This window comes from Misgurnus anguillicaudatus, chromosome 2 (assembly GCF_027580225.2).
Source record: "Misgurnus anguillicaudatus chromosome 2, ASM2758022v2, whole genome shotgun sequence".
In the NCBI taxonomy this organism is placed as follows: Eukaryota; Metazoa; Chordata; class Actinopteri; order Cypriniformes; family Cobitidae; genus Misgurnus; species Misgurnus anguillicaudatus.
The window spans coordinates 41,653,235-41,680,164 of NC_073338.2; the positions used below are offsets into that span (position 1 = coordinate 41,653,235).

The 26,930-nt window shown below is 38.1% G+C and overlaps 2 protein-coding genes and 1 long non-coding RNA gene across 7 annotated transcripts in view; 1 reads left to right on the forward strand and 2 right to left on the reverse strand.

Annotated features, from left to right (window-relative positions):
• Positions 1-4,033: 4,033 nt before the first annotated feature.
• Positions 4,034-6,761, reverse strand: LOC129452220 (uncharacterized). 5 transcript variants are annotated; one of them, XR_012371166.1, is made up of 8 exons: positions 6,599-6,761; positions 6,427-6,521; positions 6,196-6,305; positions 5,794-5,944; positions 5,215-5,457; positions 4,501-4,663; positions 4,242-4,416; positions 4,034-4,161 (listed from the first exon to the last, which is right to left on the reverse strand). It is a non-coding gene; the product is annotated as an uncharacterized lncRNA (long non-coding RNA). The 5 variants fall into 5 exon arrangements; XR_012371168.1 differs by lacking the exon at positions 6,427-6,521 and having other exon boundaries at positions 4,035-4,161; positions 6,223-6,305; XR_012371167.1 differs by lacking the exon at positions 6,427-6,521 and having other exon boundaries at positions 4,035-4,161.
• Positions 6,762-8,189: 1,428 nt separating this feature from the next.
• marchf11 (membrane-associated ring finger (C3HC4) 11) lies at positions 8,190-13,885 on the forward strand. Its single transcript, XM_055203259.2, has 4 exons — positions 8,190-8,988; positions 11,538-11,693; positions 12,542-12,734; positions 12,821-13,885. Exons 1-4 carry the CDS (start codon positions 8,644-8,646, stop codon positions 13,123-13,125), a joined length of 999 nt encoding a protein of 332 aa, XP_055059234.1. The 5' UTR covers positions 8,190-8,643; the 3' UTR covers positions 13,126-13,885.
• Positions 13,886-16,846: 2,961 nt separating this feature from the next.
• Positions 16,847-26,930, reverse strand: part of myo10 (myosin X) — a 60,836-nt gene continuing 50,752 nt past the window's right edge. Inside the window, exons 30-41 of the mRNA XM_073855463.1 lie at positions 26,793-26,848; positions 26,469-26,611; positions 24,645-24,836; positions 24,380-24,537; positions 21,990-22,113; positions 21,563-21,863; positions 20,761-20,968; positions 20,540-20,676; positions 18,683-18,800; positions 18,001-18,471; positions 17,724-17,915; positions 16,847-17,600 (exon numbers count right to left, since the gene is read on the reverse strand). Of these exons, the coding sequence (XP_073711564.1) occupies positions 17,499-17,600; positions 17,724-17,915; positions 18,001-18,471; positions 18,683-18,800; positions 20,540-20,676; positions 20,761-20,968; positions 21,563-21,863; positions 21,990-22,113; positions 24,380-24,537; positions 24,645-24,836; positions 26,469-26,611; positions 26,793-26,848 (2,202 nt within the window). The 3' untranslated portion in view covers positions 16,847-17,498. The remainder of the gene's footprint in view (positions 17,601-17,723; positions 17,916-18,000; positions 18,472-18,682; positions 18,801-20,539; positions 20,677-20,760; positions 20,969-21,562; positions 21,864-21,989; positions 22,114-24,379; positions 24,538-24,644; positions 24,837-26,468; positions 26,612-26,792; positions 26,849-26,930) is intronic.

Sequence of the window (26,930 nt, forward strand, 5' to 3'; positions counted from 1 at the left end):
CCGTTTAAATTCATGCACCGAACCGTGACCCCCGTACCGATTCGGTTCGAAACGAATACATGTATTGTTCCACCCCTACTATCTATCTATCTATCTATCTATCTATCTATCTATCTATCTATCTATCTATCTATCTATCTATCTATCTATCTATCTATCTATCTATCTATCTATCTATCTATCTATCTATCTATCGTTTCTTATATACAGCAGGGAAAAGTGGATTTCTAAGTGGGCTATTGACACAAAACTTCCACCAGACCAATCTCGTCAATCAAATATTGACTTCATACAAAGAAATCAGAACATTTAAGTATACAAGCCGAGTCATAATAAATAAAGTGAAATGACACAGGGAATAAGTATTGAAAACACTTTTTTTTAATACTTTGTTGGTGATTAGAGCTTCTAGACACCTCTTGTATGGATAGACCATCTGGTGATTCTGGCCCATTCTTCCACACAAATGGTCTTTAAATCTTGAAGGTTCCTTGGGCCTCTTTTATGAACTTTGGGCTGCAGTTCTCTCCATAGATTTTCTATGGGATTTAGGTCAGGTGATTGACTGGGCCATTCAAGAGACTTGATTTTCTTTCTTTGAAACCACTTCATTGTTTCCTTGTCCTTGTGTTTGGGATCATTGTCTTGCTGAAATGTCCACCCTCTTTTAATTTTCAGCTTTCTGGTAGATGGCAGCAGATTTTTATACAGAACGTACCGGTACATTTCTCCATGCATCCTGCCTTCAATAATATGAAAAGCAGCCCCAAACCACCCTCAAACTTAACTGTTTGTATGGTGTGTAGAATGACTGCCAAAAAGTTCAATTTTGCTTTCATCTGACCATACTATAGTCTCCTAATAATCCACAGGCTTTAATCGAGCCTCAACATGCTTTTCGTTCCACAATGGAGTCTTGTGTGGAGAGCTTGCATGGATGCCATGGCGCTTCAGTGCATTGCTTATACTTTTTTTTTTAAACAACAGTACCTGCTGATGCAAGGTCTTCCTGAAGTTCTGCCTGAGTGGTTCTTAGCTCTCCTGATTATTCTTTGGACTCCTTGGACAGGGATTCTGGAAATGTGCCTATAACCATTCCAATCAAAATGCTTTTCAACGACAAGATTACAAAGATGTTGAGATAGTTCTTTGCTTTTACCCGTCATGAAGTCTTTCATGCGTGCCTCCTGGGTAATGAGAAGCCTTTATAGGCCATCAATTAGGACTAAAGAAGCTGATATGAATTAATACTGATGGGGCAGGGTTTCTCTCTCAATACTGACAGATTTCAGTTGATCAAATGGCTTTCTATGCCATTTTGCACCTTGTTCTCTTCATGTGTTCAATACTTATTCCCTGTCATTTCACATTATTTATTATGACTCAACTTGTATACTTAAATGTTCTGATTCTTTTTGTATGAATTTTAATATTTGGCTTGATGGCTACATCTGGTAGAAATTTTGTGTCAATAGCCCACTTAGAAATCCCCTTACTGATAAAAATGCTGATGTGTAAACAAATATTTTGTAACAAATAAAACAAATAAAAATAACATCTTTTCAGTTTCAACAGTATGAAGTTACACATTAGTAGTGTATGTGAAATATTGATTGCAAGAAATTGGACATATATTTATATTTACAAATACAAAATAACAAAATTAGAAAGTTTACTACAAACGATAAAAACATATTTTTATGTAATAAACTATAAACAGACATATAGACAGATTCTATATGTCTGTTTATAGTTTATTACATAAAAATATGTTTTTATCGTTTGTAGTAAACTTTCTAATTTTGTTATTTTGTATTTGTAAATATAAATATATGTCCAATTTCTTGCAATCAATATTTCACATACACTACTACACTCTAAAAATAAAAGGTTCTAAAATGAACCTTTTGAAGTTCCTGGAGATTGCAACTGTGGGGGAACCTTTAAGGTTCGTTTTTGAACCTTTTTAAAAAGGTTCCAATTAGAACCCTCTTTTAAAGGTGCTTTAAAGAACCAGCAGAGTTCCTTTTTGAACCTTCTTCTGGACATTATAATAATAATAATTATGACTATTATTATTCATTACTATCATTACACTTTTTCATAACAGACACAACATCATGATACTTTATTAAATGTTTATTGCAAACATGACAGCAATTTAAACAAACATTAACAAATTCATTCAACATTTAACAGAATGTAACTGAATATATCATTGTAAGGAATAATTGACAACAGGTCACTGAATTATAAGAAAATAATGCACACCCAAGGTGGTTATGTGGCACAATGCGAAGCGTGTTACCGTTACAACTCGGTTGTGCATTATTTTCAGATAATTCAAAGGACTGGAGTCAATTATTCTGCTTATATCACGATTACCACAAACATTGCTCTGGTGGCTATTTTTAAGACATTTGACAAGTAAGGTGTGCAGTTATCGAAAATAATGCATACCCATGGAATATTTCTCAATCAATCAGAATAAAGCATTCAACAGCCCAGTGGTGTAATTTAAATATAATTAAAAATAATGTTGATTCCTCCACATCATGTATTTACACTCTACACTATGCCATTACATAAACATACATTCATTTAAACAAGAAATTGGCCATTTTAATAACCGCAGGTGGCATTTTTGTTTTGTTTCATTACATACATACATAGACATATTTTTTACAGTATATTCAATATATTATATATATTTATATATATATATATATATATATATATATATATATATATATATATATATATATATATATATATATATATTTTTTTTTTTTTTAAATATATCTTATGTTGATTCATCCACATCATGTATTTACTTTCCACTTTATGCATTTACTTTCCACTTTATGCATTTACATAAACATACATTAATTTAAAAATTAATTTTTCAATGCTGAAGATGAAGTAGACTGCACAAGCGCTATAGTGACATCTTCTACCTCAAAGACTTTTACACCTTTCATCATTATCTCCAGGATTGAATCTGCACCCAAAGGGCTTCCTTTTATAGAACTGGGTTGTGTGTATTTGGTACCTAAACAAGAAAGTGATAATGTTATTCAAAGCTCCTACTTGGATTTAATATTATAAACAAATATTATTTTTAACTTTAAAAACATTCCAACTTCCCAGTTCAGATGCTTTTTTAGGAATTTTTACCTGTCACAATCAGTGGCGGCCGGTGACTTTTGACGGTTCAAGATGCGAAGCTCGAAATGTGTGTGGTTCGTCCTTTCAAAATATGTTTTTAGGCGCGACATGTGAACCATGTGAATCATGCATCTAGTCAAAATAATTTCATGCTGCCCAAGCATCTATGAGGTTTATGATAAAAGTGTGTAATGAGTTTACTGTTAAAGGTGCAGTGTGCAATTTATAGAAGGATCTCTTGACAGAAATGCAAAATAATATACAAAACTATATTATCAGGGGTGTATAAAGACCTTTCATAATGAACAGTTATGTATTTATTACCTTAGAAGGAGACGTTTTTATCTACATACATGAGGGTCCCCTTACATGGAAGTCGCCATTTTGTGCCACCATGTTTCTACAGAAGCCCTTACCGGAAAACCTTTTTTTATTAAGATGTCTCCGACGATGACATGTTTGTCTGGTGGTGGCTACCGTAGCTTCTCTATGCGTTTCAAAAGTGAGGGGTGAGCAGTGGACTGAGCTGTTGGTTGTAATTCACAACATCATCACTAGATGCTGCTAAAATGTACACACTGCACTTTTAAGTTAGTGTCTTGCGAGTATTGAATGTGTCTTTTTTATCATATCATTTCGATGCATGTGCAGCAGGCACTTATTTTGACAAGACGCATAATGCACAGGGTTTACATGACGGGCTGAACACATATTTTGACATAACAAGCAACACACATGACACTCCGAACACATATTATTAATTAACGCCACTCGGAAGAGAAGTCACCAGCCGCCACTGGTCACAATGCAATACCGGATTGATATTAAAGTTGATATTAAAAGATAGGCTTGAAAAAGGATTAATATAGATTTAAACTCTTAAAAGATAAACTTAGCCACATACGCTCACCTGATTAATGACATAAAGGAATCTTGGGCTCTCCTTGAAAAGAAATGGAAGCAACATGGTAGCAGCAGCAGCCATTGAGAGACCTTTAATAAAAATTATGAAATTGCATCTGACATATAGTTTCATTGTTTATTGTTATTCTTAGTTTAACATGTTACATTACCTCTGTGTGCCACATCAATGTAGGTTTGTTTTGCTTCATCCAGTTCGCTACAGATATCCACTCCAACCTGTCTTCTGTGGCACTCATTAATCACTTTCTGTGCCACCAGGCCTAGATTCTTCAGCATGTTTCTTTCAATGTCTGTGTCAAGTATGCTTTGGACCTCAAATGCAAGCTGTTAGAATCCAATATAATGAAAATATTAACAGATACAATATTTATTTTTTTGCTTTTTAAATTTGAACAATATTCTACTCACAACTGAAGGGATTTTAAGGGTTGGATAGGGATTTAGTCCTCTCAGTCATTGTCTATGCCATGCAGTCCTCTAAAAAGTTTAATATTTGGTGTTTTTTCAAGCATTCTTGTTTTCACTTTTTCAAAGTGCACCCCAATGCTGTAATCATCTTCCCCTGTTCAGACTTTCCACAAATGTATGCATTATTAACTTTACTGATTTTCAGTGGCGGCCGGTGACTTCTTTTTTTGAGAGCGCTCAATGCGAAGTTCGTCACAACATGTAGCCCGTGATGTGTGTGGTTCCTTTTTTCAAAATATGTGTTCTGCGCTATGAGATATACTGTGTGCATCACGTGTCTTGTCAAAATAAGTGCCTTCTCCAAACGTGTCTAAAGGGTTTATGATAAAGAGACACTCGCGTTTGCCAGATACTCGCATAATCTCATGCGTAATCAGAGTTTACTGTTAAGGGAGTGTCTTGTGTGTATTTTGTGAACGTGAGCATCTCTTTTATCATAAATGGTTTTGACGCGTGTGCAGCAGGCACTTACTTTGACAAAACACTTGATGCACATGGTTCACATGACGCAACCAACACATATTTTGAAAACGCAAGCAACACACATGACACTCCGAACACCTATTTGGAATTAGCGCCCCTCGGATGAGCAGTCACGAGCCGCTACTGCTGCTTTTACTGAATCCTGAAGATCAGTCTGGTTGTGACAATTACCTCTTTCTATGCTGTACATGTCTTGGTTTTCCTCAGTTTTATAAAATAAAAAACACAAAGCATTTTAAAATTATAATTGTCCATTAAGGTGTCACTTTGTCTGACATGCTTTACCTCTGCACTGGTTATCTGTTGGACTTTTGATGAAATCTTGTGGTTCCATTCTCTTACCAGTCTCTCAAGAACTGGTATTTGGTGACAAGGGATAATCACATCTTGTTTAATTGGTAACTTGTTGGACACCTGAAAATGGAAGATATATAAGTTCAGATGCAAAACCCTCTAAGTGCGCCTTGTACATGCTTTCTTGTAAATTAGCGTTTTTTTTTATCAGACTCTTAATGGATTCTGTCAACAAACTGTTGTTTCTAAATAGCCTGAGGCAGAAGTATTTGATGAACATGTAATACTTGCCTGGAGCATTCGATGAAAAGTTGACATAACTTATACAATTAATTTTATATTAAAGTGTATTATATTTTTTAAGTTAAAGTAACAAAAATATATATGTTAATTCGACAAAAATGCTGCATATTTTTTATAGTGTAGTAATAAAGTAATTCGATGTAAAACACTTACTCATGACTGATGTGTGTAGTCTTGGTAGGCATTTCAGTCTTTATTTGTTTCTGTGTAGTCTAATGAATATAACTTGATCCTTTATTTTAGGAAAACATTTATCTCATATTCTCAGTTAGGTTAATTAACGTATCCCCATCAATTTCATTCTCTAAAACAAGGAGTAGAAGATGATAATTTTAACAAAATTGCATGGTGAATTATATATTGCAGCAAACATACATTTTAACCTAATCTATAGGAACTGAAGATTTTGTTTATTTTACCACAACTATTTAATCCACGTGTGATTTCAAATTTTGGGCTATTTTGGTGATAAAGGCCAATATGTCTGTTTATAGAAAATGTTTGTTTGCTGCATATGACACAGTTAAAAAGAGTAGGCATTCCTGTGAGATCAACCTTGAAATAATTAGGAAATTAGGATACATTTGTGGAAACTTTTTCCAGTCAACCAGTCACATCTTGAGTAGTCCATTGAATAACTTCTGTGCTCATATTTGTTTCAGTCCCTAGAAAAATAATTGCAGTTTAGAGGAGAATGATATCACATAAAAGTTCATTTGCAAAGATAAATATACATTTATATACTATTAATAATGTATTTACATTACTATATCAAAAATAGGTTACATCACGTTTGTGATTCATATCTGAAGATTCCCATTATTTCCAGACATCCGGTCTTAGATATGTTCTTCAAAAACACTCAAAATATGCAGCCCACGCTTTAATATTAACATACATAACGTTAATGTTATCTTAAATTTTTTATAAAGTGAATAGTAAAATTGTTAGGCTTTACCTCAGATAGGTGCGCTGTTCCTCTCAGTCCCCGTGCTCGCGCTGCAACGGTTGTAACGGTTTTTGCGCGTGAATCTTGCGCGTGTATGCGCGACTGCAGCTGCTGGAATTATGTCGTGAACATTAATTACGTCATGGTGCTGATAGGTCTCGGTTTCATTGACTAACAACGTTGCTGCCAGCTAAACATATTGTTTCATTGGATGTGGCCGTTGTTAAAAGATTATGTTCTGGCCAGCACTGTATCTTATTTATTTTATTATGCATGCATTAAATAAGTTCTGAATGACACTTGGAGATGCTTTTAGTGTGTATATAGGTACCTGTCGCAAACCATCTATTCAGTTCATTTGAACAGACCCAAATGAAGCTTAGGTTATATCTATGCATTGTACATACTGCACACACACGCGCACGCAACCCCACACACGCGCACGCACACACACGCACAAACACACACACACACTCTCTCTTTGTTAATGTTTGTTAATGTTAATTAAGGATATTATTATTATTATTATTAGTCTATACAAATATAAAATCTTAACAGTCTGACTCCATTTGAGAAAAGGTTCATAAAGGAACCTTCACAAAAGGTCAGTTCTAAAATGAACCCTTTGGCCACAACAAAGGTTCTAAAAAGAACTGTCCAAATAACCAAGGGATATTCATAGAACCTGTAAGTTCAACTTTGAACCTTTATAATTACTACAAGTTCATATTTGAACTTCTGGGTTCTTTTTTTAACTCTAAAGGTTCATTGTCTTCTAAGAGTGTAATGTGTAACTTCATACTGTTGAAACTGAAAAGGTTCCGCCTTGTTTATTTACAATCATCATTATCAAAACTGTAGTCATATAGATCACATTAGAAAATACTGACACAAATAATTTTGTACTCTTGCTATATTGACAACATGGCCAAATGTTTCTTGTTCATGAACAATGACTTATCATTTTGATAGGACTGACATGTTTACTGATGTAAAAATGTACTTTTGAGAGATAACTAAAGACTTTGACAGGTGTTATGCTGTAATCCATGATGTTGTGCTGTTTGTATGCATTGTTCTGAGAAATGCACATAAAATGATTTGAGACACTCTCCAAAGTGACTGAGAAAAACTATAATAGATAATTTTCTTTAATATATCTAATATGACTAATAAATGAAAGAGCATTTTCTTAATCATTTTCTATAAACACTGTACAACATAAAGCAATGCAATAAATAAACTTCAAACCGACAAACCAGCTACCATATAAAATATGAATTGTGCTTTAGATGGTGTATGTATTTCAATAATTCTCTGTTGTTATAATTATGTGTTCCCTGGCTTCGAACCCATGACCTTTGCGCTACTTCATTAGCCACAAATGCTCTACCAACTGAGCTACAGAAACACGCAACATTAAGACCGAGCAATCATGTTCTTTCTGTCATTTTATGTTCCATATTTTTTGAAGACAGCTTTGACTCTCCTATTATATTTGCCTATACCATGAGCGTCCACAATTAGTTTATTAGTTACTATGGTTACCATGGTAAATCTTTGCAGGACACAGCGAATGCTTGGCTCTGGGGCGGGAGGCTAAAGGATGGTCCATCACAGACCAGTTACCCTAACGACTTGCCCGTCAGAAACAGCCTCGTCACCCACCTTTGCTCACCGTGCAACACGCACACATTCGCATCCTAGAGCAGAACTAACAGGCGCGTTTCATGCTTTTGTGAAGGGAGACTGTGTGGTTATGCGCGCTTCGTATCTCGACTGCTCGGTGTTCCAGCACCGCGCCCGGATGGAAATGTGTCTTCCGGGGAGAAGCTGCTTTCAGCCAACGAGACACCGAGCACAACACGCGACGCAGCCCGGACATCTGCAGTTTTCCTCAGCAGCCTGTCCAAAAACGCACGCGGTTTGAGGCGCACATCTATGGCCAAACGACACAACCTGCGTCTCAGCGGAGGGTTTAAGGGCTGTAGGACATCAGCAAGAGCCGAAAATCCAGATTTTGCTATTTCATTCTGATATTTGTGCCGTCATTCATGGATGTGCACGCAGAGGCTGGTCCGCCGCACGTGCAGACGGTGGATGAGCCACCGGGAGGCGCCACGGTCACTGTTACCGAGCAGTTTCAGGTCCGGTCGGTACCGGGGTGTGACGGCGAGGATGACCCGCAGTCGGGCGCCGTCGGAGCTCAAACACCTGCAGCGGTTGATCCGATCGCAGAGATCGAGAGCGAGGATGGTGCGCGCGCAGAGGTGCACGGAGCGGCCGGTCAGGATGCGGGGAATAGAGCAGGGAAAACGGAGACCGTGGGCTCCAGCTGCAGCAACGAGAGCTGCGTTCCGACACCAGGGTGTCGGATCTGCTTTCAAGGAGCCGAGCAGGTAAAGTCGATTCAATCTTGAATTGCATACACAATTGCGTTTGGAGCGCAAAGGTTGTTGGTTCGATTCCCAGGGAACGCATAGTGATGAAATAATGTATAGAAGTCACTTTGGATGAAAGCGTCTGACAAATGCGTAAATGTATTTGGCTGTGACAGGTTAAATACTTAAACTGTTGTTGTCCTGTGCTCCATTCCATTGCACTTCATCTCAGATTTCACGCACGAGCGTGTCCTACGTGATTGGCCCTCCTCAACACGTTATTTGCGACAGAATGAGCTCGATTTTATATATATATTAAAAAAATGCATCTACAATTTCAGCACCACGGCGAAGAACTGAACACAAAATGCATTTACATTTATATATTTGACTGACGCTTTTATCCATAGATGCACTCCATCGTTATTTTTTTTTTAGAAGAGAGTGGTCACATCAGTTCATTAATATATTAGAGCTGTAGGGGAATATACGTGTAAATCTTAAAATAGGTTATATTATATTATTCCTACAAACATAATGATTTAAACAGACTGATGTGGGCAGTCTGTGCGTGCGCGTGTGTGTTGGTAAGACGTCATATCCATTATAATACCTGCTGCTTGTTTCATCTCTAATGGTTTTCACTTCCTGCAGCTAATGTGCTTCCTCAAGACGCCTTGTGTGTGTGTGCTTGTATATGTGTGTGTGTGTGTGTGTGTGTGTGTTTCACTGTGTTCTCCGACTCATTATAGATCTAAATGAGAATGTTTCTGAAATTATTCATGAATCCACTGATCAATAATTTTCCTTTCACTAACACAAAGTTTAATCTCTGTCATTATTCACATTCGACCTCTATTCATCATTAAAAGACAGACTGAGTTTTGAACGTCTGCTTCTTGTTAACGCTTCAAGTCTCTCACTTCCCATCAGCATCTCTTCCACAATTCATAAATCATAATTTTTGTTAGTGTTTTCCACAATATAATCACACAGTCGCATAGTCATGCTTGTTAGCAGTCTGTCTTTAAATACCCCGTTTTTTAAAAAAGTTTTTTTTTTGCTTTTAATGTGAATATATTAGTTTTCAGGAAATCATTAAACTGCTGTGCTCCAAAACATTGACAACATTTGCATTTAAAAGAGATATATAAGCATTCAAAACTGACAGTCTGTTGCTAATACCGATCAATAATTTTGATGACGTCATTCTGCACGTCAGCTCCTCATCAGATTCCAGGCTGTGTTTTGATAGCTAAAATTAGTTGAATGTGAAAGAAATTATTTGTTACTTTGAGAAGGATGATAAAATATTTTACAATTTGGTCCATTTCATCATCCTGTTTGGCAAATGTTTTATTCCCGAATTATTAAAATCTCCAGCTTTACATGTTTTCTCAAACCAACTTACTCTTTTAGTCTCTTAAAAGTTGTGAAAAATGTAAATCTATTGAAATTGTAAAATACTTTGAGTGTGTTTTTGGTGTGTTGTGATTTATTTTTTTCTTCAACATTTCTGTAGTTTTTGTCTTTGATGTCTGTTTTCTGTAATGATGTTTATATGTTTTCTAATAAAAAACAAGATTTCAGGCAGTGATGACCGTAAGTATTTATTTATAACACTTAAGAAGATTAACATTAAAAAAGTGTCAAATTTGTGAATCTGTATAATACTGTGATAAGTGTTACATAAATTGCTTCATTACCTCTGTATTTTTTCTCTTGTTTTAAGGGGATAGTTCACCCAAAAATGAAAATTTTGTCATCATTTCCTCATCCTCATGTTCTTCTAAACCTGTATGATTTTTTTCTGCTGATGAACACAAAAGAAGATATTTTGATAAATGATGGTAAGCACACAGCTCATTGTAGCCGTTGACTTTCATAGTAGGAAAATATGATTAAATTCAGTGGGTGGGATTAGCTGTGTGCTTGCCATCATTTATCAAAATATCTTCTGCATCATTTAATCACAATACTTCCATAATATTTGTTTTCCTACTAGGGAAGTCAATGATTAAAATCAGCTTACCATCATTTATCAAAATGTCTTCTTTTGTGTTATTAAATAAAAAGGTCATGAGGATTTGGAGCAGCATGAGGATGAGAAATGATGACAGAATCATTTTTGGGTGAACTATCCCTTTAAAGGCGGGGTGTGTGATTTTTGAAAAACACTTTGGAAAAGGGAGTCAGGTGACTACCAAACACACTTGTAGCCAATCAACAGATTCTATTGGGGTAGGGGCGTGTTTATTTAGGTGATTTCAAATATCAAAATTGTCTTTCAGAGATCATGCACCCCACCTTTAAGGGTTGCCTTTCTTTCCAACTTTATACTTTTTATTTGCTATCATTTCACTTATATGGTGTCATCCATGACTGTATGGAAATGCAATAAAAAATTCCAAACTTTGAGGAAAACCAAATGCTACTGGCTGCTTTAAAGGGGGAGGAGACACTTTATAAGCCCCACCCTGTCTTTCTGTTTCAATTGAAATGACATCAATGAAAAAGCTGCACGTTTTTGTGTCAGTCAAAGCTGTGTGTGTTGTTTTTGGATGCAGGGGGAGCTGCTGAGCCCGTGTCGGTGTGCTGGTACCGTTCGGCACGCCCATCAGCACTGTCTGCTCAAGTGGATCAGTGAGAAGGGTTCTTGGAGCTGTGAACTTTGCAATTACAGATTCAACATCCTGCCTATACATATCAAACCACCACAACAGGTGAACACACATGCACTCTAAATCCATCCACCAGTATCAGAATATTATTATTAATCTTTTGTATTACATTCGTTATTACATCTAATTCAAATTGTGACAGGTATTATTTTTTAATGCAAACAGCAACCCTTTAAAGGCGGAGTCCACAATGTTTGAAAAATGCTTTGGAAAAGGAGACGGGCCGACTACCAAAACACACTTATAGCCAATCAGCAGTAAGGAGCGTGTCTACTAACTGACATCCTTGCCGGGTTGCGTATGTGTGGGGCGGGTCTATCAACAGAAGGTCCAGATTCTATTGGGGTAGGGGCGTGTTTGTTTGGGTGATTTCAAATATCAACATTGGCTTTCAAACATTGTGGACTCCGCCTTTAAATTATAACATTGTTGTACTGTACATTATGTTTAGCCAGTGGCGGCTCGTGACTGCTCATCCGAGGGGCTTAAATTCAAAATATGTGTTTGGGGAGTCATGTGTGTTGCTCGTGTTTTCAAATTATGTGTTTGTTGCGTCATGTGAACCATGTGCATCACGTGTTTTGTCAAAATAAGTGCCTGCTGCACACGCGTCAAAATCGTTTATGATAAAAGAGACGCTCAAAATACACGCAAGACACTCCCTTAACACTAAACTGGCAAACGCGAGCGTCTCTTATCATAAACCCTTTAGACGCGTCTGCAGCAGGCACTTATTTTGACAAGACACGTGATGCACACAGGATCACTCCACGCGCATAACACATATATTGAAATTACGAAGCACACACATGACGGGCTACATACATGTTGTAAGGAACTTCGCATTGAGCGGGAAAACATGAGATTTATATGTTTGTGTGTTTTAACAGTGGCAGTCTGTGACTATGACGCTGGTGGAAAAGGTTCAGGTCATTGCAGTGTTTCTTGGTGGCATCTTCTTGTTGGCTAGCGTGTCATGGCTGCTGTGGTCAGCACTGAGCCCGCAAGCGTTATGGCAACGCAGTGACATCTTGTTTCAAATCTGCTACGGCATGTATGCCGTCATGGACCTAGTATGCATCGGTGAGAAACAAATACCCGTGTTAAAACTTTAAAAGGTCCTAATTTGATGTAAAACTTTACACAAATGCTTGGCTTGTGTGTTGCAGGTCTGATTGTTCATGAAGGTGGTGCTGTCTACAACGTGCTGATGCGTTGGCGAGCGGTCAATCTTCTCTGGGACGTTCAGAACTACGATAAAAGTCGTGACCTGGACAACGCGCACGGCCCACATCGCAACCTGTGGCTGCCTCTCACGAACACGCACACAGTCGCGCACCCGCACACCACCCGACTGGAGTCGTCGCCTCGATGCCCCCTTCATATCTTCTCCATGTGCCTGAACGTGACCTCTGACCCCTCCCCGCAGGAGCAAGGCTCAGGCGAGCTTGTTGTTAGGGTCACGTCAGTCTGACCTCAAAGAAACTCATTCAGGGACCAATCCACTCTCCTTGCACTGCCCTGAGGTGGGCGTGGCTGGCAGATGGGAGGAGCCTCGGTGTTGGGAGGAGCCTTACTTGAAAAGCACTTTAGAAGATGCACAAACTGAGTCGAATACCGAGTCGTATTATGCTGTATTGAATACTGGAGGAAGTTCTGTCAACAATTCTGCGTCAGCCTACGAAGCACTCGGCACAAACACACGTACATGTAGCATCTGCAAAATAATACTGCTCTTGTTGTTTGACAAATGAATGTTTGGGTTTTTCATTATTGCTGTTCATGTGCTTGAGTTCAAACAGACCGAGCATTTTCTGTACCATCAAAATAGATCTTATGCATTCCCTAGATTTCTCTAGCATCCCAGCACTGACATCTCATGTTGCGTGTATTACAAACAAACTGGATTATTAGTCTAGGCTTATTTAAATTCAATAAGTAATAGCATTGATGGTCAACTGATAGTGCTTACAAAACTGTGATAGTTAAGCAAAGGCTATACATCCTAAAATCGTAATAAGAAGGAGCCATTGTGCCCTTAAAGCGATACTACAGCCAAATATCAAAATTAACCCATGATTTGCTCACCCTCCATCAATCTGAGATGCGTGCGTCCACTGTCTTTCAGACGAGGACATTTTATTTTTTATTATTAAAGGTCCCTTTCTTTCTGTGGTTTTGAAGCTTTGATTGTGTTTACAGTGCACAATATAACGTGTGTTCATGTTTCACGTGTAAAATCTCTATAGCGCTGTTTTCACTGTCCTAAAAACGGTCTGATGTCTTCCTTGTTCTATGAAGTCCCTCCTTCAGGAATACGTAACGAGTTCTGATTGTGTAGCTTGTTGTGTAATTGTGATTCGATAGCAATTAGTTTAGCTTGCCGTTAGCTTAGCTGGCGACTGATGTATTCCTGTGGGCGGAGTCTAGTAAAAAACTGTTCTAGTGACGTCATTAATGCAGGAAGTAGAGGGCTGTAGTCCAAACTGGCCGTTCGCTGTTAAAGAAAATATATCGCCTGGCAGTCAACTTTGAGCTTTATCATTTTACAGGTATTATTAATGCTATTATAGCAACATTACACACTAACTAGGGTTTAAAAAATGGGAAAGAACATGACCTTTAAATGTCCTTGATTTTCCAAGCTTATAACGGTAGAAAACAGTGATCAGCGAACAACTTCTGACTTTGAAGCCCAAAAAAGTGCATCCATCCTTCACAAAGGTAATCCACACAGGGTTAATGGAGGTCTTCTGCGGGTGATCGGTGCGATGTTGTAGGAAAGATATCTATATTTTAAATTATAACAACTAGCTTCTGGTAACGACGCCATCTTGGACTCACGTGATTCACGACGTACCCATGGCAGTAAACGCTCCCTAAGCTAAAACTCCAAGATGGCGTCGTTACTAAGGATAGTCACTATAGTTTATAAAGTTTGAAATATGGATAATTTTTTGCAGGATTGAGTCGATTTCTCGCAGAGGACCTTTATTAACCCACTGGAGCCGTGTGGATTAGGGTGTACTCACACTATCCAAACAAAACCGCGCTCGGGCGCGTTTGACCCTGAAAGCCTAGTTCGTTTGACTAGTGTGATCGCTCTGTACCGCGCCCGGGTGTGGTTTGGTTACTTGCAGGAGTGGGCTGGAGCACGGTTCACTTGGGCTGGGGCGCGAAAGGCTATAGTGTGAGCACAATCACGCCAGAGCGTGTTTCAAAAGGAGAGACGTCAATCGCGCGACCACTTACCTTCATCTGCCTTCGTTAAAACCTTATGATTCGCGCAGGGTTACGTGAACGTCTACGCTGCACATGCGACACACTGCAAAAAATGACTTTCTTACTTAGTATTTTTGTCTTGTTTTCAGTAGAAATATCTAAAAATTCTTAAATTAAGATGCTTTTTATTGATGAGCAAAATGACCTAAGAAAATAATTCTAGTTTTAAGGCAAATAATATACAATTTAAGTGAAATTTTTCTTAAAACAAGCAAAATTATCTGCCAATGGGGTGAGAAAAAAAATTGTGAAATAAGATTTCGTTTTTCTTAAACACTTAATTCAAGTAAAATTTTCTCACCCCATTGGCAGATATTTTTGCTTGTTTTAAGCACAAATTTACTTAAATTGTATATTTTTTGTCTAAAAACTAGACAAATTTTCTTAGGCCATTTTGCTCATCAAGAAAATACATCTTGATTTAAGAATTTTTAGATATTTCTACCGAAAACAAGACAAAAATACTAAGTAAGAAAGTCATTTTTTTGCAGTGCAGATCAACTAAGCAATATGATAGACATGTGAGAGGGCTGTGTGTCATTGCGCACCAAACAACTCTGAATAAAAAACATTACGACTTAACATTACGATGGGTTCCAGTGTTAAAAGAGCGCTTTACTTCCTGCTTTGTTCAAAACAATTGCATCCTAACCGTGGGTTCACAACCAGCCGTGTTTGAGGCGTTAAATTGCGTCTACCGCGTCTAGTTTGCCGCTTGAACATTTTGAGTTTACTCGCTTCATTCGCGCGTGAAAGCCGCGCGTGAAATTCAAGTCATTGAGACATTCACGCGGAAATTCGTGTCATGGGCGAGGCTTTCTGTAATCACGTCACTACTAGAGCAAGCTCCTGATTGGTTAACGCAGCGCGTTTTTCCGCCAAAATTCATTCGCGCGAACTAGACGCGCGAATGAGGTGGAATTGGGTCTAGTGCGCCGCGCCAAACGCCTTATTCGCGCTGCGAGACCTCCAGACGCGCGACAACGCGTCTTCACATTGACTTAACATTGAAATCACTCGCGCTTGACGCCTCCACCGCGGTTGGTCTGAACGCAGCATAATGACGAAAGCGCGCCCCGGCTCAGATCGATAAAAATACAGTGTGAGTGCGTGCTTCTGGGGAAGTAGGGAAGGGGGACAATCGTTCTGAGTCATGGTTTGAATAATACGAGTGCACCCTTACTTCTGCACTTTTTTGGGTTTTTGGTCGGAGGTTGTTCCCTGATCCCTGTTTTCCTGCCGTTGTAGGGCTTGGAAAAGCAAGGACATTTACTAAAAAACTCCAAATGTGTTCGTCTGAAGGATGATGGACATGTGTGTCTTGGCTTGCCTGAGGGTGGGTGAATCAGGGGGTGGTTTTGATTTTTGGTCTGAGTATCCCTTTAACATGCCAAACACTGGGCCTGGTGGAAGCTACTTTAATGCATATAAATATACAATAAAAGTATTATGAGCAAAAAATAAAGTAGATAAATATTTATAAGCACATCCTGAAAGATCAAGTTTATAAGGAATCACTCCTGCTGCTAAAAATGACATCTGTCACCATTTTACGTGTGTTCATCTGCCCTTGCATGTTCATTTATGAAAACGTTTGGTTAATTTGAATGCTATCAATGAGTGACAGGAATGTAGTAAGCACAGCTCCATTTCTAATGTGTAAATCTTTTCCCAAAATCAATGCATGTGAAGGCTTATTCATACTGGGTCTATTATTAAAAGCAGGTTTTATGCTTGGATAACCCATAAACCACCCAACAACGTCCACTCCCAACAATCATCATTACGATTTGTAATTTGGATTCACAAGATGCTGGAATACTTGACCAGCATACATTATTTGGTGCTAGCCAATTAGCATCGCCCAAAAAAAAAAAAAAAAAAAAATAGTTCATTCACATGGCCCTGAGATGTTAAACAGAGATGCTTTTATATTGGAGCAGTTCTGGATGTACATTTTAATGAATGTAAAAGCCTTTTGAATTTTGTTACATTTATTGCCTAAAAACTAATACACAGTAAAGATACAAAATGGGAAAGATATTCCTGTTGTTTTCGTTTTTTATACGCTCAAAGTACAAAAATAATAGGACCAGAAAAAGCATAATTCCAATAGCGTTATCAAAGTACACAGAAAGGTCTATAAAATATACAGCTCCAGAAATACAGAAATATATAACAACTAATATAAACATTGCACATAATCACTGTCACATAGACTTTTATAGGGCACTTATAGGATGTAAAGATTTTTTTTTAAGGCACTGGTTATTTATTACTGGAATTTCTGCCCGCAGAATTCCAAAGAAATGTGACTGGACTCTAAACAAATCAGGAATATTAAGGCAACATACGGGGCTCAGGCTGTACGCAATGGGACATGATACGGTTTTGATATTGTCTTTGGTTTATACAGTATGTGATTCTTTTGCATAAATGGATCATGCATTTTGTAATTACATCTGTCCTGTTAGCTTATGTATGTATAAAGGCACATGTACATACGGTGTTTGCATGTGTGTAAAAAATATACTGGTGGTGACTGGTGAGGTTAAAGGTCAGGGATCACCAGTTGCTGCCGTGGCTGCTGATGGACTGACAAGTGCTGAAACGTTTCTTCACTATTAGACTGATGTAAGCCTTCATGAGCTTTGCGATGTCCATTACCTACACACAAAAACAAACAGATAAGAACAAGAGAAACATGATTATTTAAGCTTTTATAATGATGCGTTGAAATAAAGGACATTTACAAATGGTGCTTTTCCTTTCAACTTTTAATGAGCGTACCATGTTGGTGTTAAAGAGCAGCTCGCGCCCCTCCACACTGATTTTGTAGATGTTAGGCTGCGGTGCACCAAAGGACAGGATAGCCTCGTAAGAAAACAGCTCCAGAGGCCACGCCTCTCCGCGCTTGTACACGCACACGCCCTTACGGCTCACGCCTAACCAGAGCTCTCCTGGATACGCACCATCTGCACACTGAATAAAAAGAAAACCATTTAATTTATCATTCAGCTTTTGACTGATAAAGCGTGTTTGTGTTTATGTCTATGTTTATCCTCACCTCGGCGTTAAAGAGGGTGGAGCCATACCCCTGCCATTCCTTGATAAGACCCATATATTTCGTCATGGCTTGCTCCTGTTCCATACCCTGCAGTTTGCGCCATTTCTCCACCAAACAACTTGTTAACCCCGCCTTTTCATCTTGTAGCCACGCCTCTATGGCTGCAGGCCCCTCCACTTGGCGCTGTCGCCCCAGTGACCCTCGGAAGCTCCGCCTCAGCGTGCCTTCCAGGAAACTACTCCTCTTTCTTTCCGTGGATGGTGTGCTAGCGCTGCCGTTTCCGGATGCGAAGCTACGGGCGGACTGCTGTACTCGAGCGCGCAGACGGGCCATGGGGAACACCTGCTCCAACTCAGGCAAGGCATTCTGGGTTGTGTAATCTCCTAATAGATACTGCAAACGGAGAGCGGCCAGGAACTGCAGCGTCTCTTCTGGAGCAGGATATTGACCTTTTATGACAGCTTCATGAGCCTTAAAGAGACGAGGAGAGATTAAATGTGTACAGATATCAAACTCTGGATAGCTATAAAGATATTTAGGGGTAATATCTTAGCTTTCAAATCTTAAAAAGATGATCTAATCTTAAATATTTTTAGTTCGAACATATCTTATTTATGCATGGTCCTTAAATATTTGCAGTGGAAAACAAGACATAGATTTAAGAAAATACTTTTATTCATACCTGCTCAAACATGAAGGCAAACTCCACACTATCTGTAGGAACACTTTCGGGTTCAGAGAAGCAGAAAAGTTTAAAATAAAACTTCCAACCCTCTCCTTCCTCTCCTTTATTTGTCAACCTGAAAGAAAGAGGAAACCAAACAGGTTATAGACTATGTAGGGTTAATACACAGTGCAACTGAATGCTTATTGGTCAGTCGCTGCCGAATATTATTGCAAAATGAACCCTATAAAAAAGTATTTTTGGTAGCACTATACTTGGAGGGGTGTTCATAAGATTGACATGACACGTGCCATGGACATGAGGGAGATTTTGTGCACATTTATGGCAACTGTCATTAAGTGTTATTCGTTTAGTTGTGTCATTTTTAATGCAAGGATGAAACTGTTTGAGATGTCTTTGTTAGGACAACTTGACATTAATCAATACATCATAACTGACCACTTTTTACCAGTGATACATATTGTCATTAAGTGTTAATACTCTGTAATATAGTTTTAAAACAGCATCATGAATATTTTTCTTGACCTCAACTACAGTGATACAAATATCATTTGTCATTAAAATGTAATTAAGTGTTAATACTCTGTCATATAGTTTTATAACAGTGTCATGAATATTCTTTAGTTCATAATATATTTTTTTAGGTTCCCTCCAGGTGTTTAAGAAATAAAATAAAAAATCCAATAATAATAATAATAATATTAATAATAATAATAATAATAATAATAATAATAATAATTGATAAAATTATATTTTATTGCATTTGGAAAATTATTCACCTAAAATTTAATGATAACAGTACAATAATGGGTTAAGCCATGCAGCGTTGGATCCATATCGCTACAAAAACAGTTCATTACATTAAATTAACTCATTCACCGCCAGCCTTTTTGAGAAAAGTTGCCCACCTGCATTTTTGTGATTTTAACAAAAGTTTCACAAAATTCCTTGCAGGAAAAATTATCTTCTATAAATATATAAACATACAAATTATATCAAATTAAAGAACACACCCTTTGAAAAAACGTTTCATTATATATTTACTTTTTCCACTTAATTTAACCACTGAAATATGGATATTTCTCTTCAAAAATACAACATTTTGAGGAAAAAGCTTAAAAAATTGCTTTTTGTAAAGGAATTTATGTTAGATATCAGACTCAGAATGACTATCAAACATAAAGGCAGTTAAAATAAATCATTACTTCTTTTTAACTTCCGTTTTTGATAAATTCGGTTTTCAGTGGATAAAAGCGGTATTACACTTTCACTTTGAAATTCGTCCAGAAACGCATAATTATTAGTTAAATATTAACTCATAATTGACGAGATAACTCGTCAATGGCGGGGAATGAGTTAATTAATTAAATGGGTTTTTTTTGCATTTTGTTAAGGTATTTAAAATTATTTGACAGAGTATTAACACTTATTGATATTTTAATGACAAGTTCAATTTGTACCACTGTAGTTGAGGTCAAGAAAAATATTCATGATGCTGTTATAAAACTATTTGACACTTGTATTAACACTTATTGACATTTAAATGTCAGTTTAATGTAATGTTAATCTATAAAGCAAGGTAGTTTCTTAAGTTTGATCATTATTCTGCTATGTCATGTTTATGACAAGTTATGATGTATTGGTTTATGTCAAGTTGTCCTAACAAAGACATAAAAAAATTACATAACTGAACAAATGAAACTTAATGACAGTTGTCATAAATGTGCATAAAAGCTCCTTTATGGTTATTACAGGTGTCACGTCATGATTATGAAGGTGTCATGTCAGTCTTATGCACACCCCTTCAAGTAAAGTGTTACCGTTTTTTGTGTAGTTACTTTATGTGAGACTCACTTCTCAAACTTGGCAAGGACGTCGGCCACCACAGTCTTGCTTTCTATGGCTCTGTCTATGGTGTCATTATGTTCAAACAGAGCAAACATGTTCTTACAGTCCTCCATGGAGAGACCTTTCAGCAGCTTCTCCACGACCTGAAAAACGACGGATACACAAACATTAACCTTGGTCTGAAGCACACATTTAGATGCATGTTGTTGGTGTTTACATGTTTGTACCTCGCCTGCAGTTGTGTGTGAGTTAATGGTGATTTTGCAGGACCCTCCACCATGGCAGTACACAGTCGATGTCATTTCCTGTCTGCTGAGAATGGCCCTCAGCTCCTCCTGTGAAGGGACATACTCTCGTCCTCGCACGTGTCTTAAAGCATCTTGGGAATACAGTGCGTAGCGGTCCATCTCTGTGCCCGGGTAAAGCTCTCGTGTCCTGAAGAGAAAAATCAATGGTCATCTCTCAATACTACAAGTGATTCATCCTCTCATTGGTCAAAATGTGCAAAGCTCATGTGTAGGACACCATATCCCACAATGCAATGTGGTCATGTGACCAAAAGGTAGGGCATGTAGTGTTTCCACTATTTAAAAGGTAGTACTGTAGGCGATGAAGGGTATATACTGTGTAGTATACACTAAATATTTCATCTCTCTCTTTATTTCAGTTTCTCTAGCTTATCTTATTTAGATTTTTATGTTGACCTTACTAAATACTTTAAAAGGTCATGCATACAGACACTTATGGTACATGGGGTGTCAGCGTTAATGCTTCTCATTTACTTTAAATAGTTGAATTGTGAATTGCGTCAATGCCGTTGCTCAAGGCAGAAGTCAAAAATTTCTCAACTTTTTAAGCGCACACACAGGCCAATCAGATGGCCTTATGCAAATAACCTACTAGTGAATTATGTTTATGCAAGACTAGAGAACAGAGGAGCATATGTTGCGGTCCACTGTGATTGGTTGTTGTCGTCACTATGACGACATTAAAGCATTAACGCTGACGTATGAATGTAGCTTTACTCACCTCTTCAGATGAAATTTCAGGTATTTAAGTATGCTTCTGGAGGCGGGGCTAAATGTGCAGCACATGCATGCTATGATTCGCCAGCCACTGATGTGGGCGGTTCCAGCAGGTTTGGGAGGATGTGACGTCTGTTTGATGAGCTGACAGAAGAGTTCATCTCTGAGGGGTCGCAGGTCATGAACAGTCTGGAGAAGATTTTGGATGTGAGGAATGGGATTGGCCTCGTTTTCCAGCTGATGAAGAACACCGAAGAGCTTCAGGGCCTCGGCCTGCAAGGTGCCATAGCTTCTCCCTTTATCGGCTTTAAAACACAAACGAAAACGGTGAATATGAAGGCTTGGTTGTGGCAGAGTGCTTGTGTATGGTGTGTGTTACAAAATGTTATGTAAGATTTATGTATGTATGTATATGTATATAAGTTACTTACAGCTGTGCTGGGCGTCTCCATAAGGTAAGGGTAGCAGTGCTGTATGTAAAGGGTGGTGTGTGTAACGGAGTATTGGGTTCCTCTTATAGATTTGCTCTACCACCTCTGAATTCAAACAGTTCTCCTGGAAGCACACACACAATTACAGAGAGAGATTTTAAAGGGCACCTGTTACGCAAAATCCAGGTGTTTGGACATAATGTGTGTTGGCAGTGTGTGTACACAACCACTCTACGATGAAAAAAATCCACCCGCTCCTTGTTTTTCTAATCCACATTAAACCAAAGCAGTCTCATTAAACATGTCGTTTTGATTCTCTTATTAATGTGAATTCACATTGATAAAGCCTCACCCATGTACAGTCCTTCATTATAATCAGATCTATTTTAACTGAAAGTGCTCACTGTCTGTTTGTAAGGAAGTGAGGAGCAGTAGCTCATTTGCATTTAAAGGTACAGACATTTAAACAGCACATTTTTTGCTGCCACCCAAACGGGTATTTTGGACATGCTATAATAAATGATCACAGACACATTTTGGGCACAACTGAGACTTATGTTAAATCTTGTAAAAAGGCCATAATAGGTGCCCTTATATATCCGCTTGTTAAGTCTGACGTCACGCAGCACTTCCAGGTCCAACCGATATCAAATGGCATTACGCCAAAAAAAAAAACATTTTTTTTTACAAAATATTAATATTATTGCTGTCTGTGATTCTGTGAGTCTGTACAACGTAGGTTCATAAATATTTCACTTAAATTTTAGTGCTCATAAACGACTGTTAATATAATATCCTCTATTGAAATGAGTGGAGGCTTGGACCTGGAAACAGTATTCCTTACAGCATGATTTAAAGGATTAGTCCATTTTCTTAAAAAAATCCAGATCATTTACTCACCACCATGTCATCCAAAATGTTGACGTCTTTCTTTGTTCAGTTAAGAAGAAATTACAATTTTTGAGGAAAACTTTCCAGGATTTTTCTCATTTTAATGGACTTTAATGGATCCCAACACTTAACAGGTTTAATGCAGTTTAAAATTGCAGTTTTCAAAGGACTCTAAACGATCTCAAACGATGCTTAAGGGTCTTATCTAGTGAAATGATTGTCATTTTCGGCAAGAAAAAAAATGCACTTTTAAACCACAACTTCTCGTCTTCCTCCGGTCCTGTGATGCACCAGCGCAACCTCACGTAATACTTCATCACGTCAAGAGGTCACGGAGGAAGTATGCGAAACTTCACCCCAGTGTTTACAAGTGTGGAGAAAGAGGACCGTTCAGACGTTGTTGTATGTCGAATGATAATAATTAATGTGAGTTTCATATATGTAACACGTGACCTTTCTATGTCACTACGCAATTACGTGAGGTCGCGCTGGCTTGTCACACAGCCCGAGGAAGACGAGAGGTTGGGGTTTAAAAGTGCAGATTTTTTATTATTCTTGTCAAACATGACAATCGTTTCGCTAGATAAGACCATTATCCCTCATTTGAGATCATTTAGAGTCCTTTGATTCTGCAATTTAAACTGCATAAAAAATGTTAAGTGTTGGGGTCCATTAAAGTCCATTAAAATGAGAAAAATCCTGGAATGTTTTCCTCAAAAAACGTAATTTCTTCTTAACTAAACAAAGAAAGACATTAACATTTTGGATGACATGGTGGTGAGTAAATTATCTGGATTTTTTTTTAGAAAATGTACTAATCCTTTAACAAGCAGATACAATGAAGTTTCAAGTTTAGGGTCACAGATCTAAAGCATATGTCTGAAAATAGATATATAGAGAATACTGTGCCAACATATTTCTTTCATTACAAAGCAAAAATAAATTGATATATGTAATGGACCAAATTATGACGAAAAAGCAGCCAAATATGTGAACTTAAGGATGAGATCTTAAAGAGATAGTTCACCCAAAATGTAAATTCTGTCACCATTTACTCACCCTCATGTTGTTATAAACCTGTATACAGTACATTTTTTGTGTGTTTTGCTGAACACAAGAAGATATTTTGAGCAATGTTGTAACCAAACAGTTTCTGAGCACCACTGACTTAGTTTTTCCTACTATGGAAGTCAAATGTGTTTCATTACAAATATCTTCCTTTACGTTCACATGAGCAAATACATTTTTACAGGTCTGTAACAACATAAGGGTGAGTAAATATTGACAGAATTTTCATTTTTTTTGTGAACTATCCCTTTAAGAAGTTTCTTAAGGTTATTTCTACAAATTCTAATTGATGCCAAAAATATTATTATTAATATTATCATGCCAAAATATCTTTTAGTCACAATAAAAGTCACATAATTACATCAACATATAAAGGATGAGTGACCCTACATTTTTGACCATTAGTGTGTATATACATATGTGAGAATTACCTTGATGTCCAGTACAAGTTGCTGTGTGTGTGTATCAATGAGTGGTTTGCTGTCGATGACGGTCTGTACAGCACCGGCCCATCGACTAGCCTCTGTCTGCAGCTTCGAGTACAACCTGTATGAATGTTTGCGGCCAAAGACGCTCACATTCCAGTAGCCTAGACGGACACAGCAAACACCAGACAGAGTTTAAGAGAAAGTTGCTTGTGAATTTACTGGTATAGTTTGAATCATGCATGTGTGTGTTTGTGGGTTGTGTGCTAACCGGTCTCTTTGAAGACGCTCTCGTCAGGGACGATCACAGAACAGAGGCTATTAAGCACCAGAGAGCCCAATTTCAGGGCGTTTCTCTCCGAGCTTTTATAATAATCCACAGAATTATGAGTCAGCACAAACCAACGCTTCTTCAGTTTAAGATTCCCACGACTGCTGCCGCGAATCTCTTTATATAGCCAACCTGAAATCCAGAAGAAGCGAATGAGACAATCGCATACTTCAAGGTGCATTGTGTAACTTTTAGAAGGATGTTTTGAGAGAAAAGTAATTTAATATACACAACTATATTATCAGTGCTGTATACAGACCTTACATAATGAACTGTATTGTTTTTATTAGCTTAGAATTAGCCGTTTTTATCTACATACACCACAGGTCACCTTACATGGAAGTCGGCATCATGTTTCTACAGTAGCCCTAAACGGACAAACTGCTCTACAGAACGCGTTTTGTCATTACGTTTTCTTAGACGACGACATGTTTGTCCTATGTCTAGCTTTACTATGCGTTTCAAAAGGGAGGGGTGAGCTGTGGACTGAGCCATTGCAGTTCACAATCTTACCGCTAGATGCCGCTAAAAATCTACACACTGGACCTTTAAAAACGCATTTAAGAAAGTATGTTAAAGGAATAGTCTACTGATTTTCAATATTAAAATATGTTATAACTTTAACTAAGAATTGTTGATACATCCCTCTATCATCTGTGTGCGTGCACGTAAGCGCTGGAGCGCGCTGCGACACTTCGATAGCATTTAGCTTAGCCCCATTCACTCAATGGTACCAATCAGAGACAAAGCCAGAAGCGACCAAACACATCAACGTTCTTCCCATCCAAGACGAGCAGTCACACGAGCAAGTTTGGTGGCACAAAACAAAACGTAGCGCCTTTCCAAGCGGATTCAAAAGAGGAACTATATTTTATGGAGTACTTCGACTCGCCTGAAAAGTCCGCTCCCCTTCTCCCTCTCATAATGGGAGAGGGAGGGTGTTACCGCGCCGAGTCAAAGTACCCCCAAAAGTGCTATTACGCCGTAAATTATAGTTCCTCTTTTAAATCCGCTTAGAAAAGCGCTACGTTTTATTTTGCACCACCAAACTTGCTCGTATAACTACTCGTCTTAAATAGGAAAAAGGTTGATGTGTTTGGTCACTTCTAACTTTATCTCTAAATGGTACCATTGAATGAATGGGGCTAAGCTAAATGCTGTCGAGGCGTCGCGGCGCGCTCCAGCGCTTGCGTGCGCGCGCACGGATGGTGGAGGGATGTGTCAGCAATTCTTAGTTAGGGTAATAACATATTTTGTTATTGAAAATGAGTAGACTATTCCTTTAACGGAACAGTTCACTCGAAAATGAAAATTGTGTTTAAATACAAATTGTGTTCTACTAATCCAGTTTAACTCCATTTCAGATTCACACAACGAGTGTGAATTGGATCACCACGGGCTTGTTGCACAAATTATGTCTCAACTATCACTGCCGTTAAACGCATACACAAATCTATGTTAAGCGTAGCTGCGCCTTGTTGTAGTTTCAGATGGTGCAACAAGTGTAGATATTTTTCACAAAGCCAGACGTAGCGCTTACACCCAACTTGTTTACGTCCAGCTGTTGCAATGGGCCCCAGAAATGACATCAATGGAGGTTGCATTTAAGAGATATCGGGATGTTTGCATGTTTATTTATGTCTTTCTTTCTGTATTTATTTTATATCTTATTTGTCTGTTTCTACCTGCTTAGCTTTGTTACCAATCCAGGTAAGACAAATAAGCTAAACTAATGAAATCTGAGCGTAGCTTTTGACCTCTTACCCCTGACAATGAACTCTTGACCCTGTACACGTGTGTCTCCTTTGGTGCGCTGGAGGAGCGTGATCCAGTGATGCATTTCCTCCGCTGATTCAGCCATGCACTGTAACACCCGATGTGCTGTGATTATCACAAATGAGTTTGGCCTGGAGAGACGAGAAAACGTCAGAAAACATTTTGTATTTTGTACAGCAATTGCAGAATCAATATTATGTTAACTGAAGATCTGAACATACAAAGTATAATACATGCATCTCATTGGATCAGATGTACCATCATAACAATAACAATGTCCTCTTTATATGCTTGTGCCCAAAGGTCCCTTACCTTTCTGGGTTATCAGATGCACACACAGAGTCAATCATCCCCACGTCCAACGTGCCCTAAGAGAAACACACAGTTTGCATCATCATTTTACGCATCAAGCTCTTACTGTAAGTCTGCGTATGTACAGATGTGCATATG

Bases quoted from the DNA above. Each gene is read 5' to 3' on its own strand.
- marchf11 (XM_055203259.2), top strand. From the start codon at position 8,644: ATGGATGTGCACGCAGAGGCTGGTCCGCCGCACGTGCAGACGGTGGAT. The intron at 11,694-12,541 runs GTGAACACACAT...GTGTTTTAACAG, and splicing joins ATATCAAACCACCACAACAG to TGGCAGTCTGTGACTATGAC. The intron at 12,735-12,820 runs GTGAGAAACAAA...TGTGTGTTGCAG, and splicing joins CATGGACCTAGTATGCATCG to GTCTGATTGTTCATGAAGGT.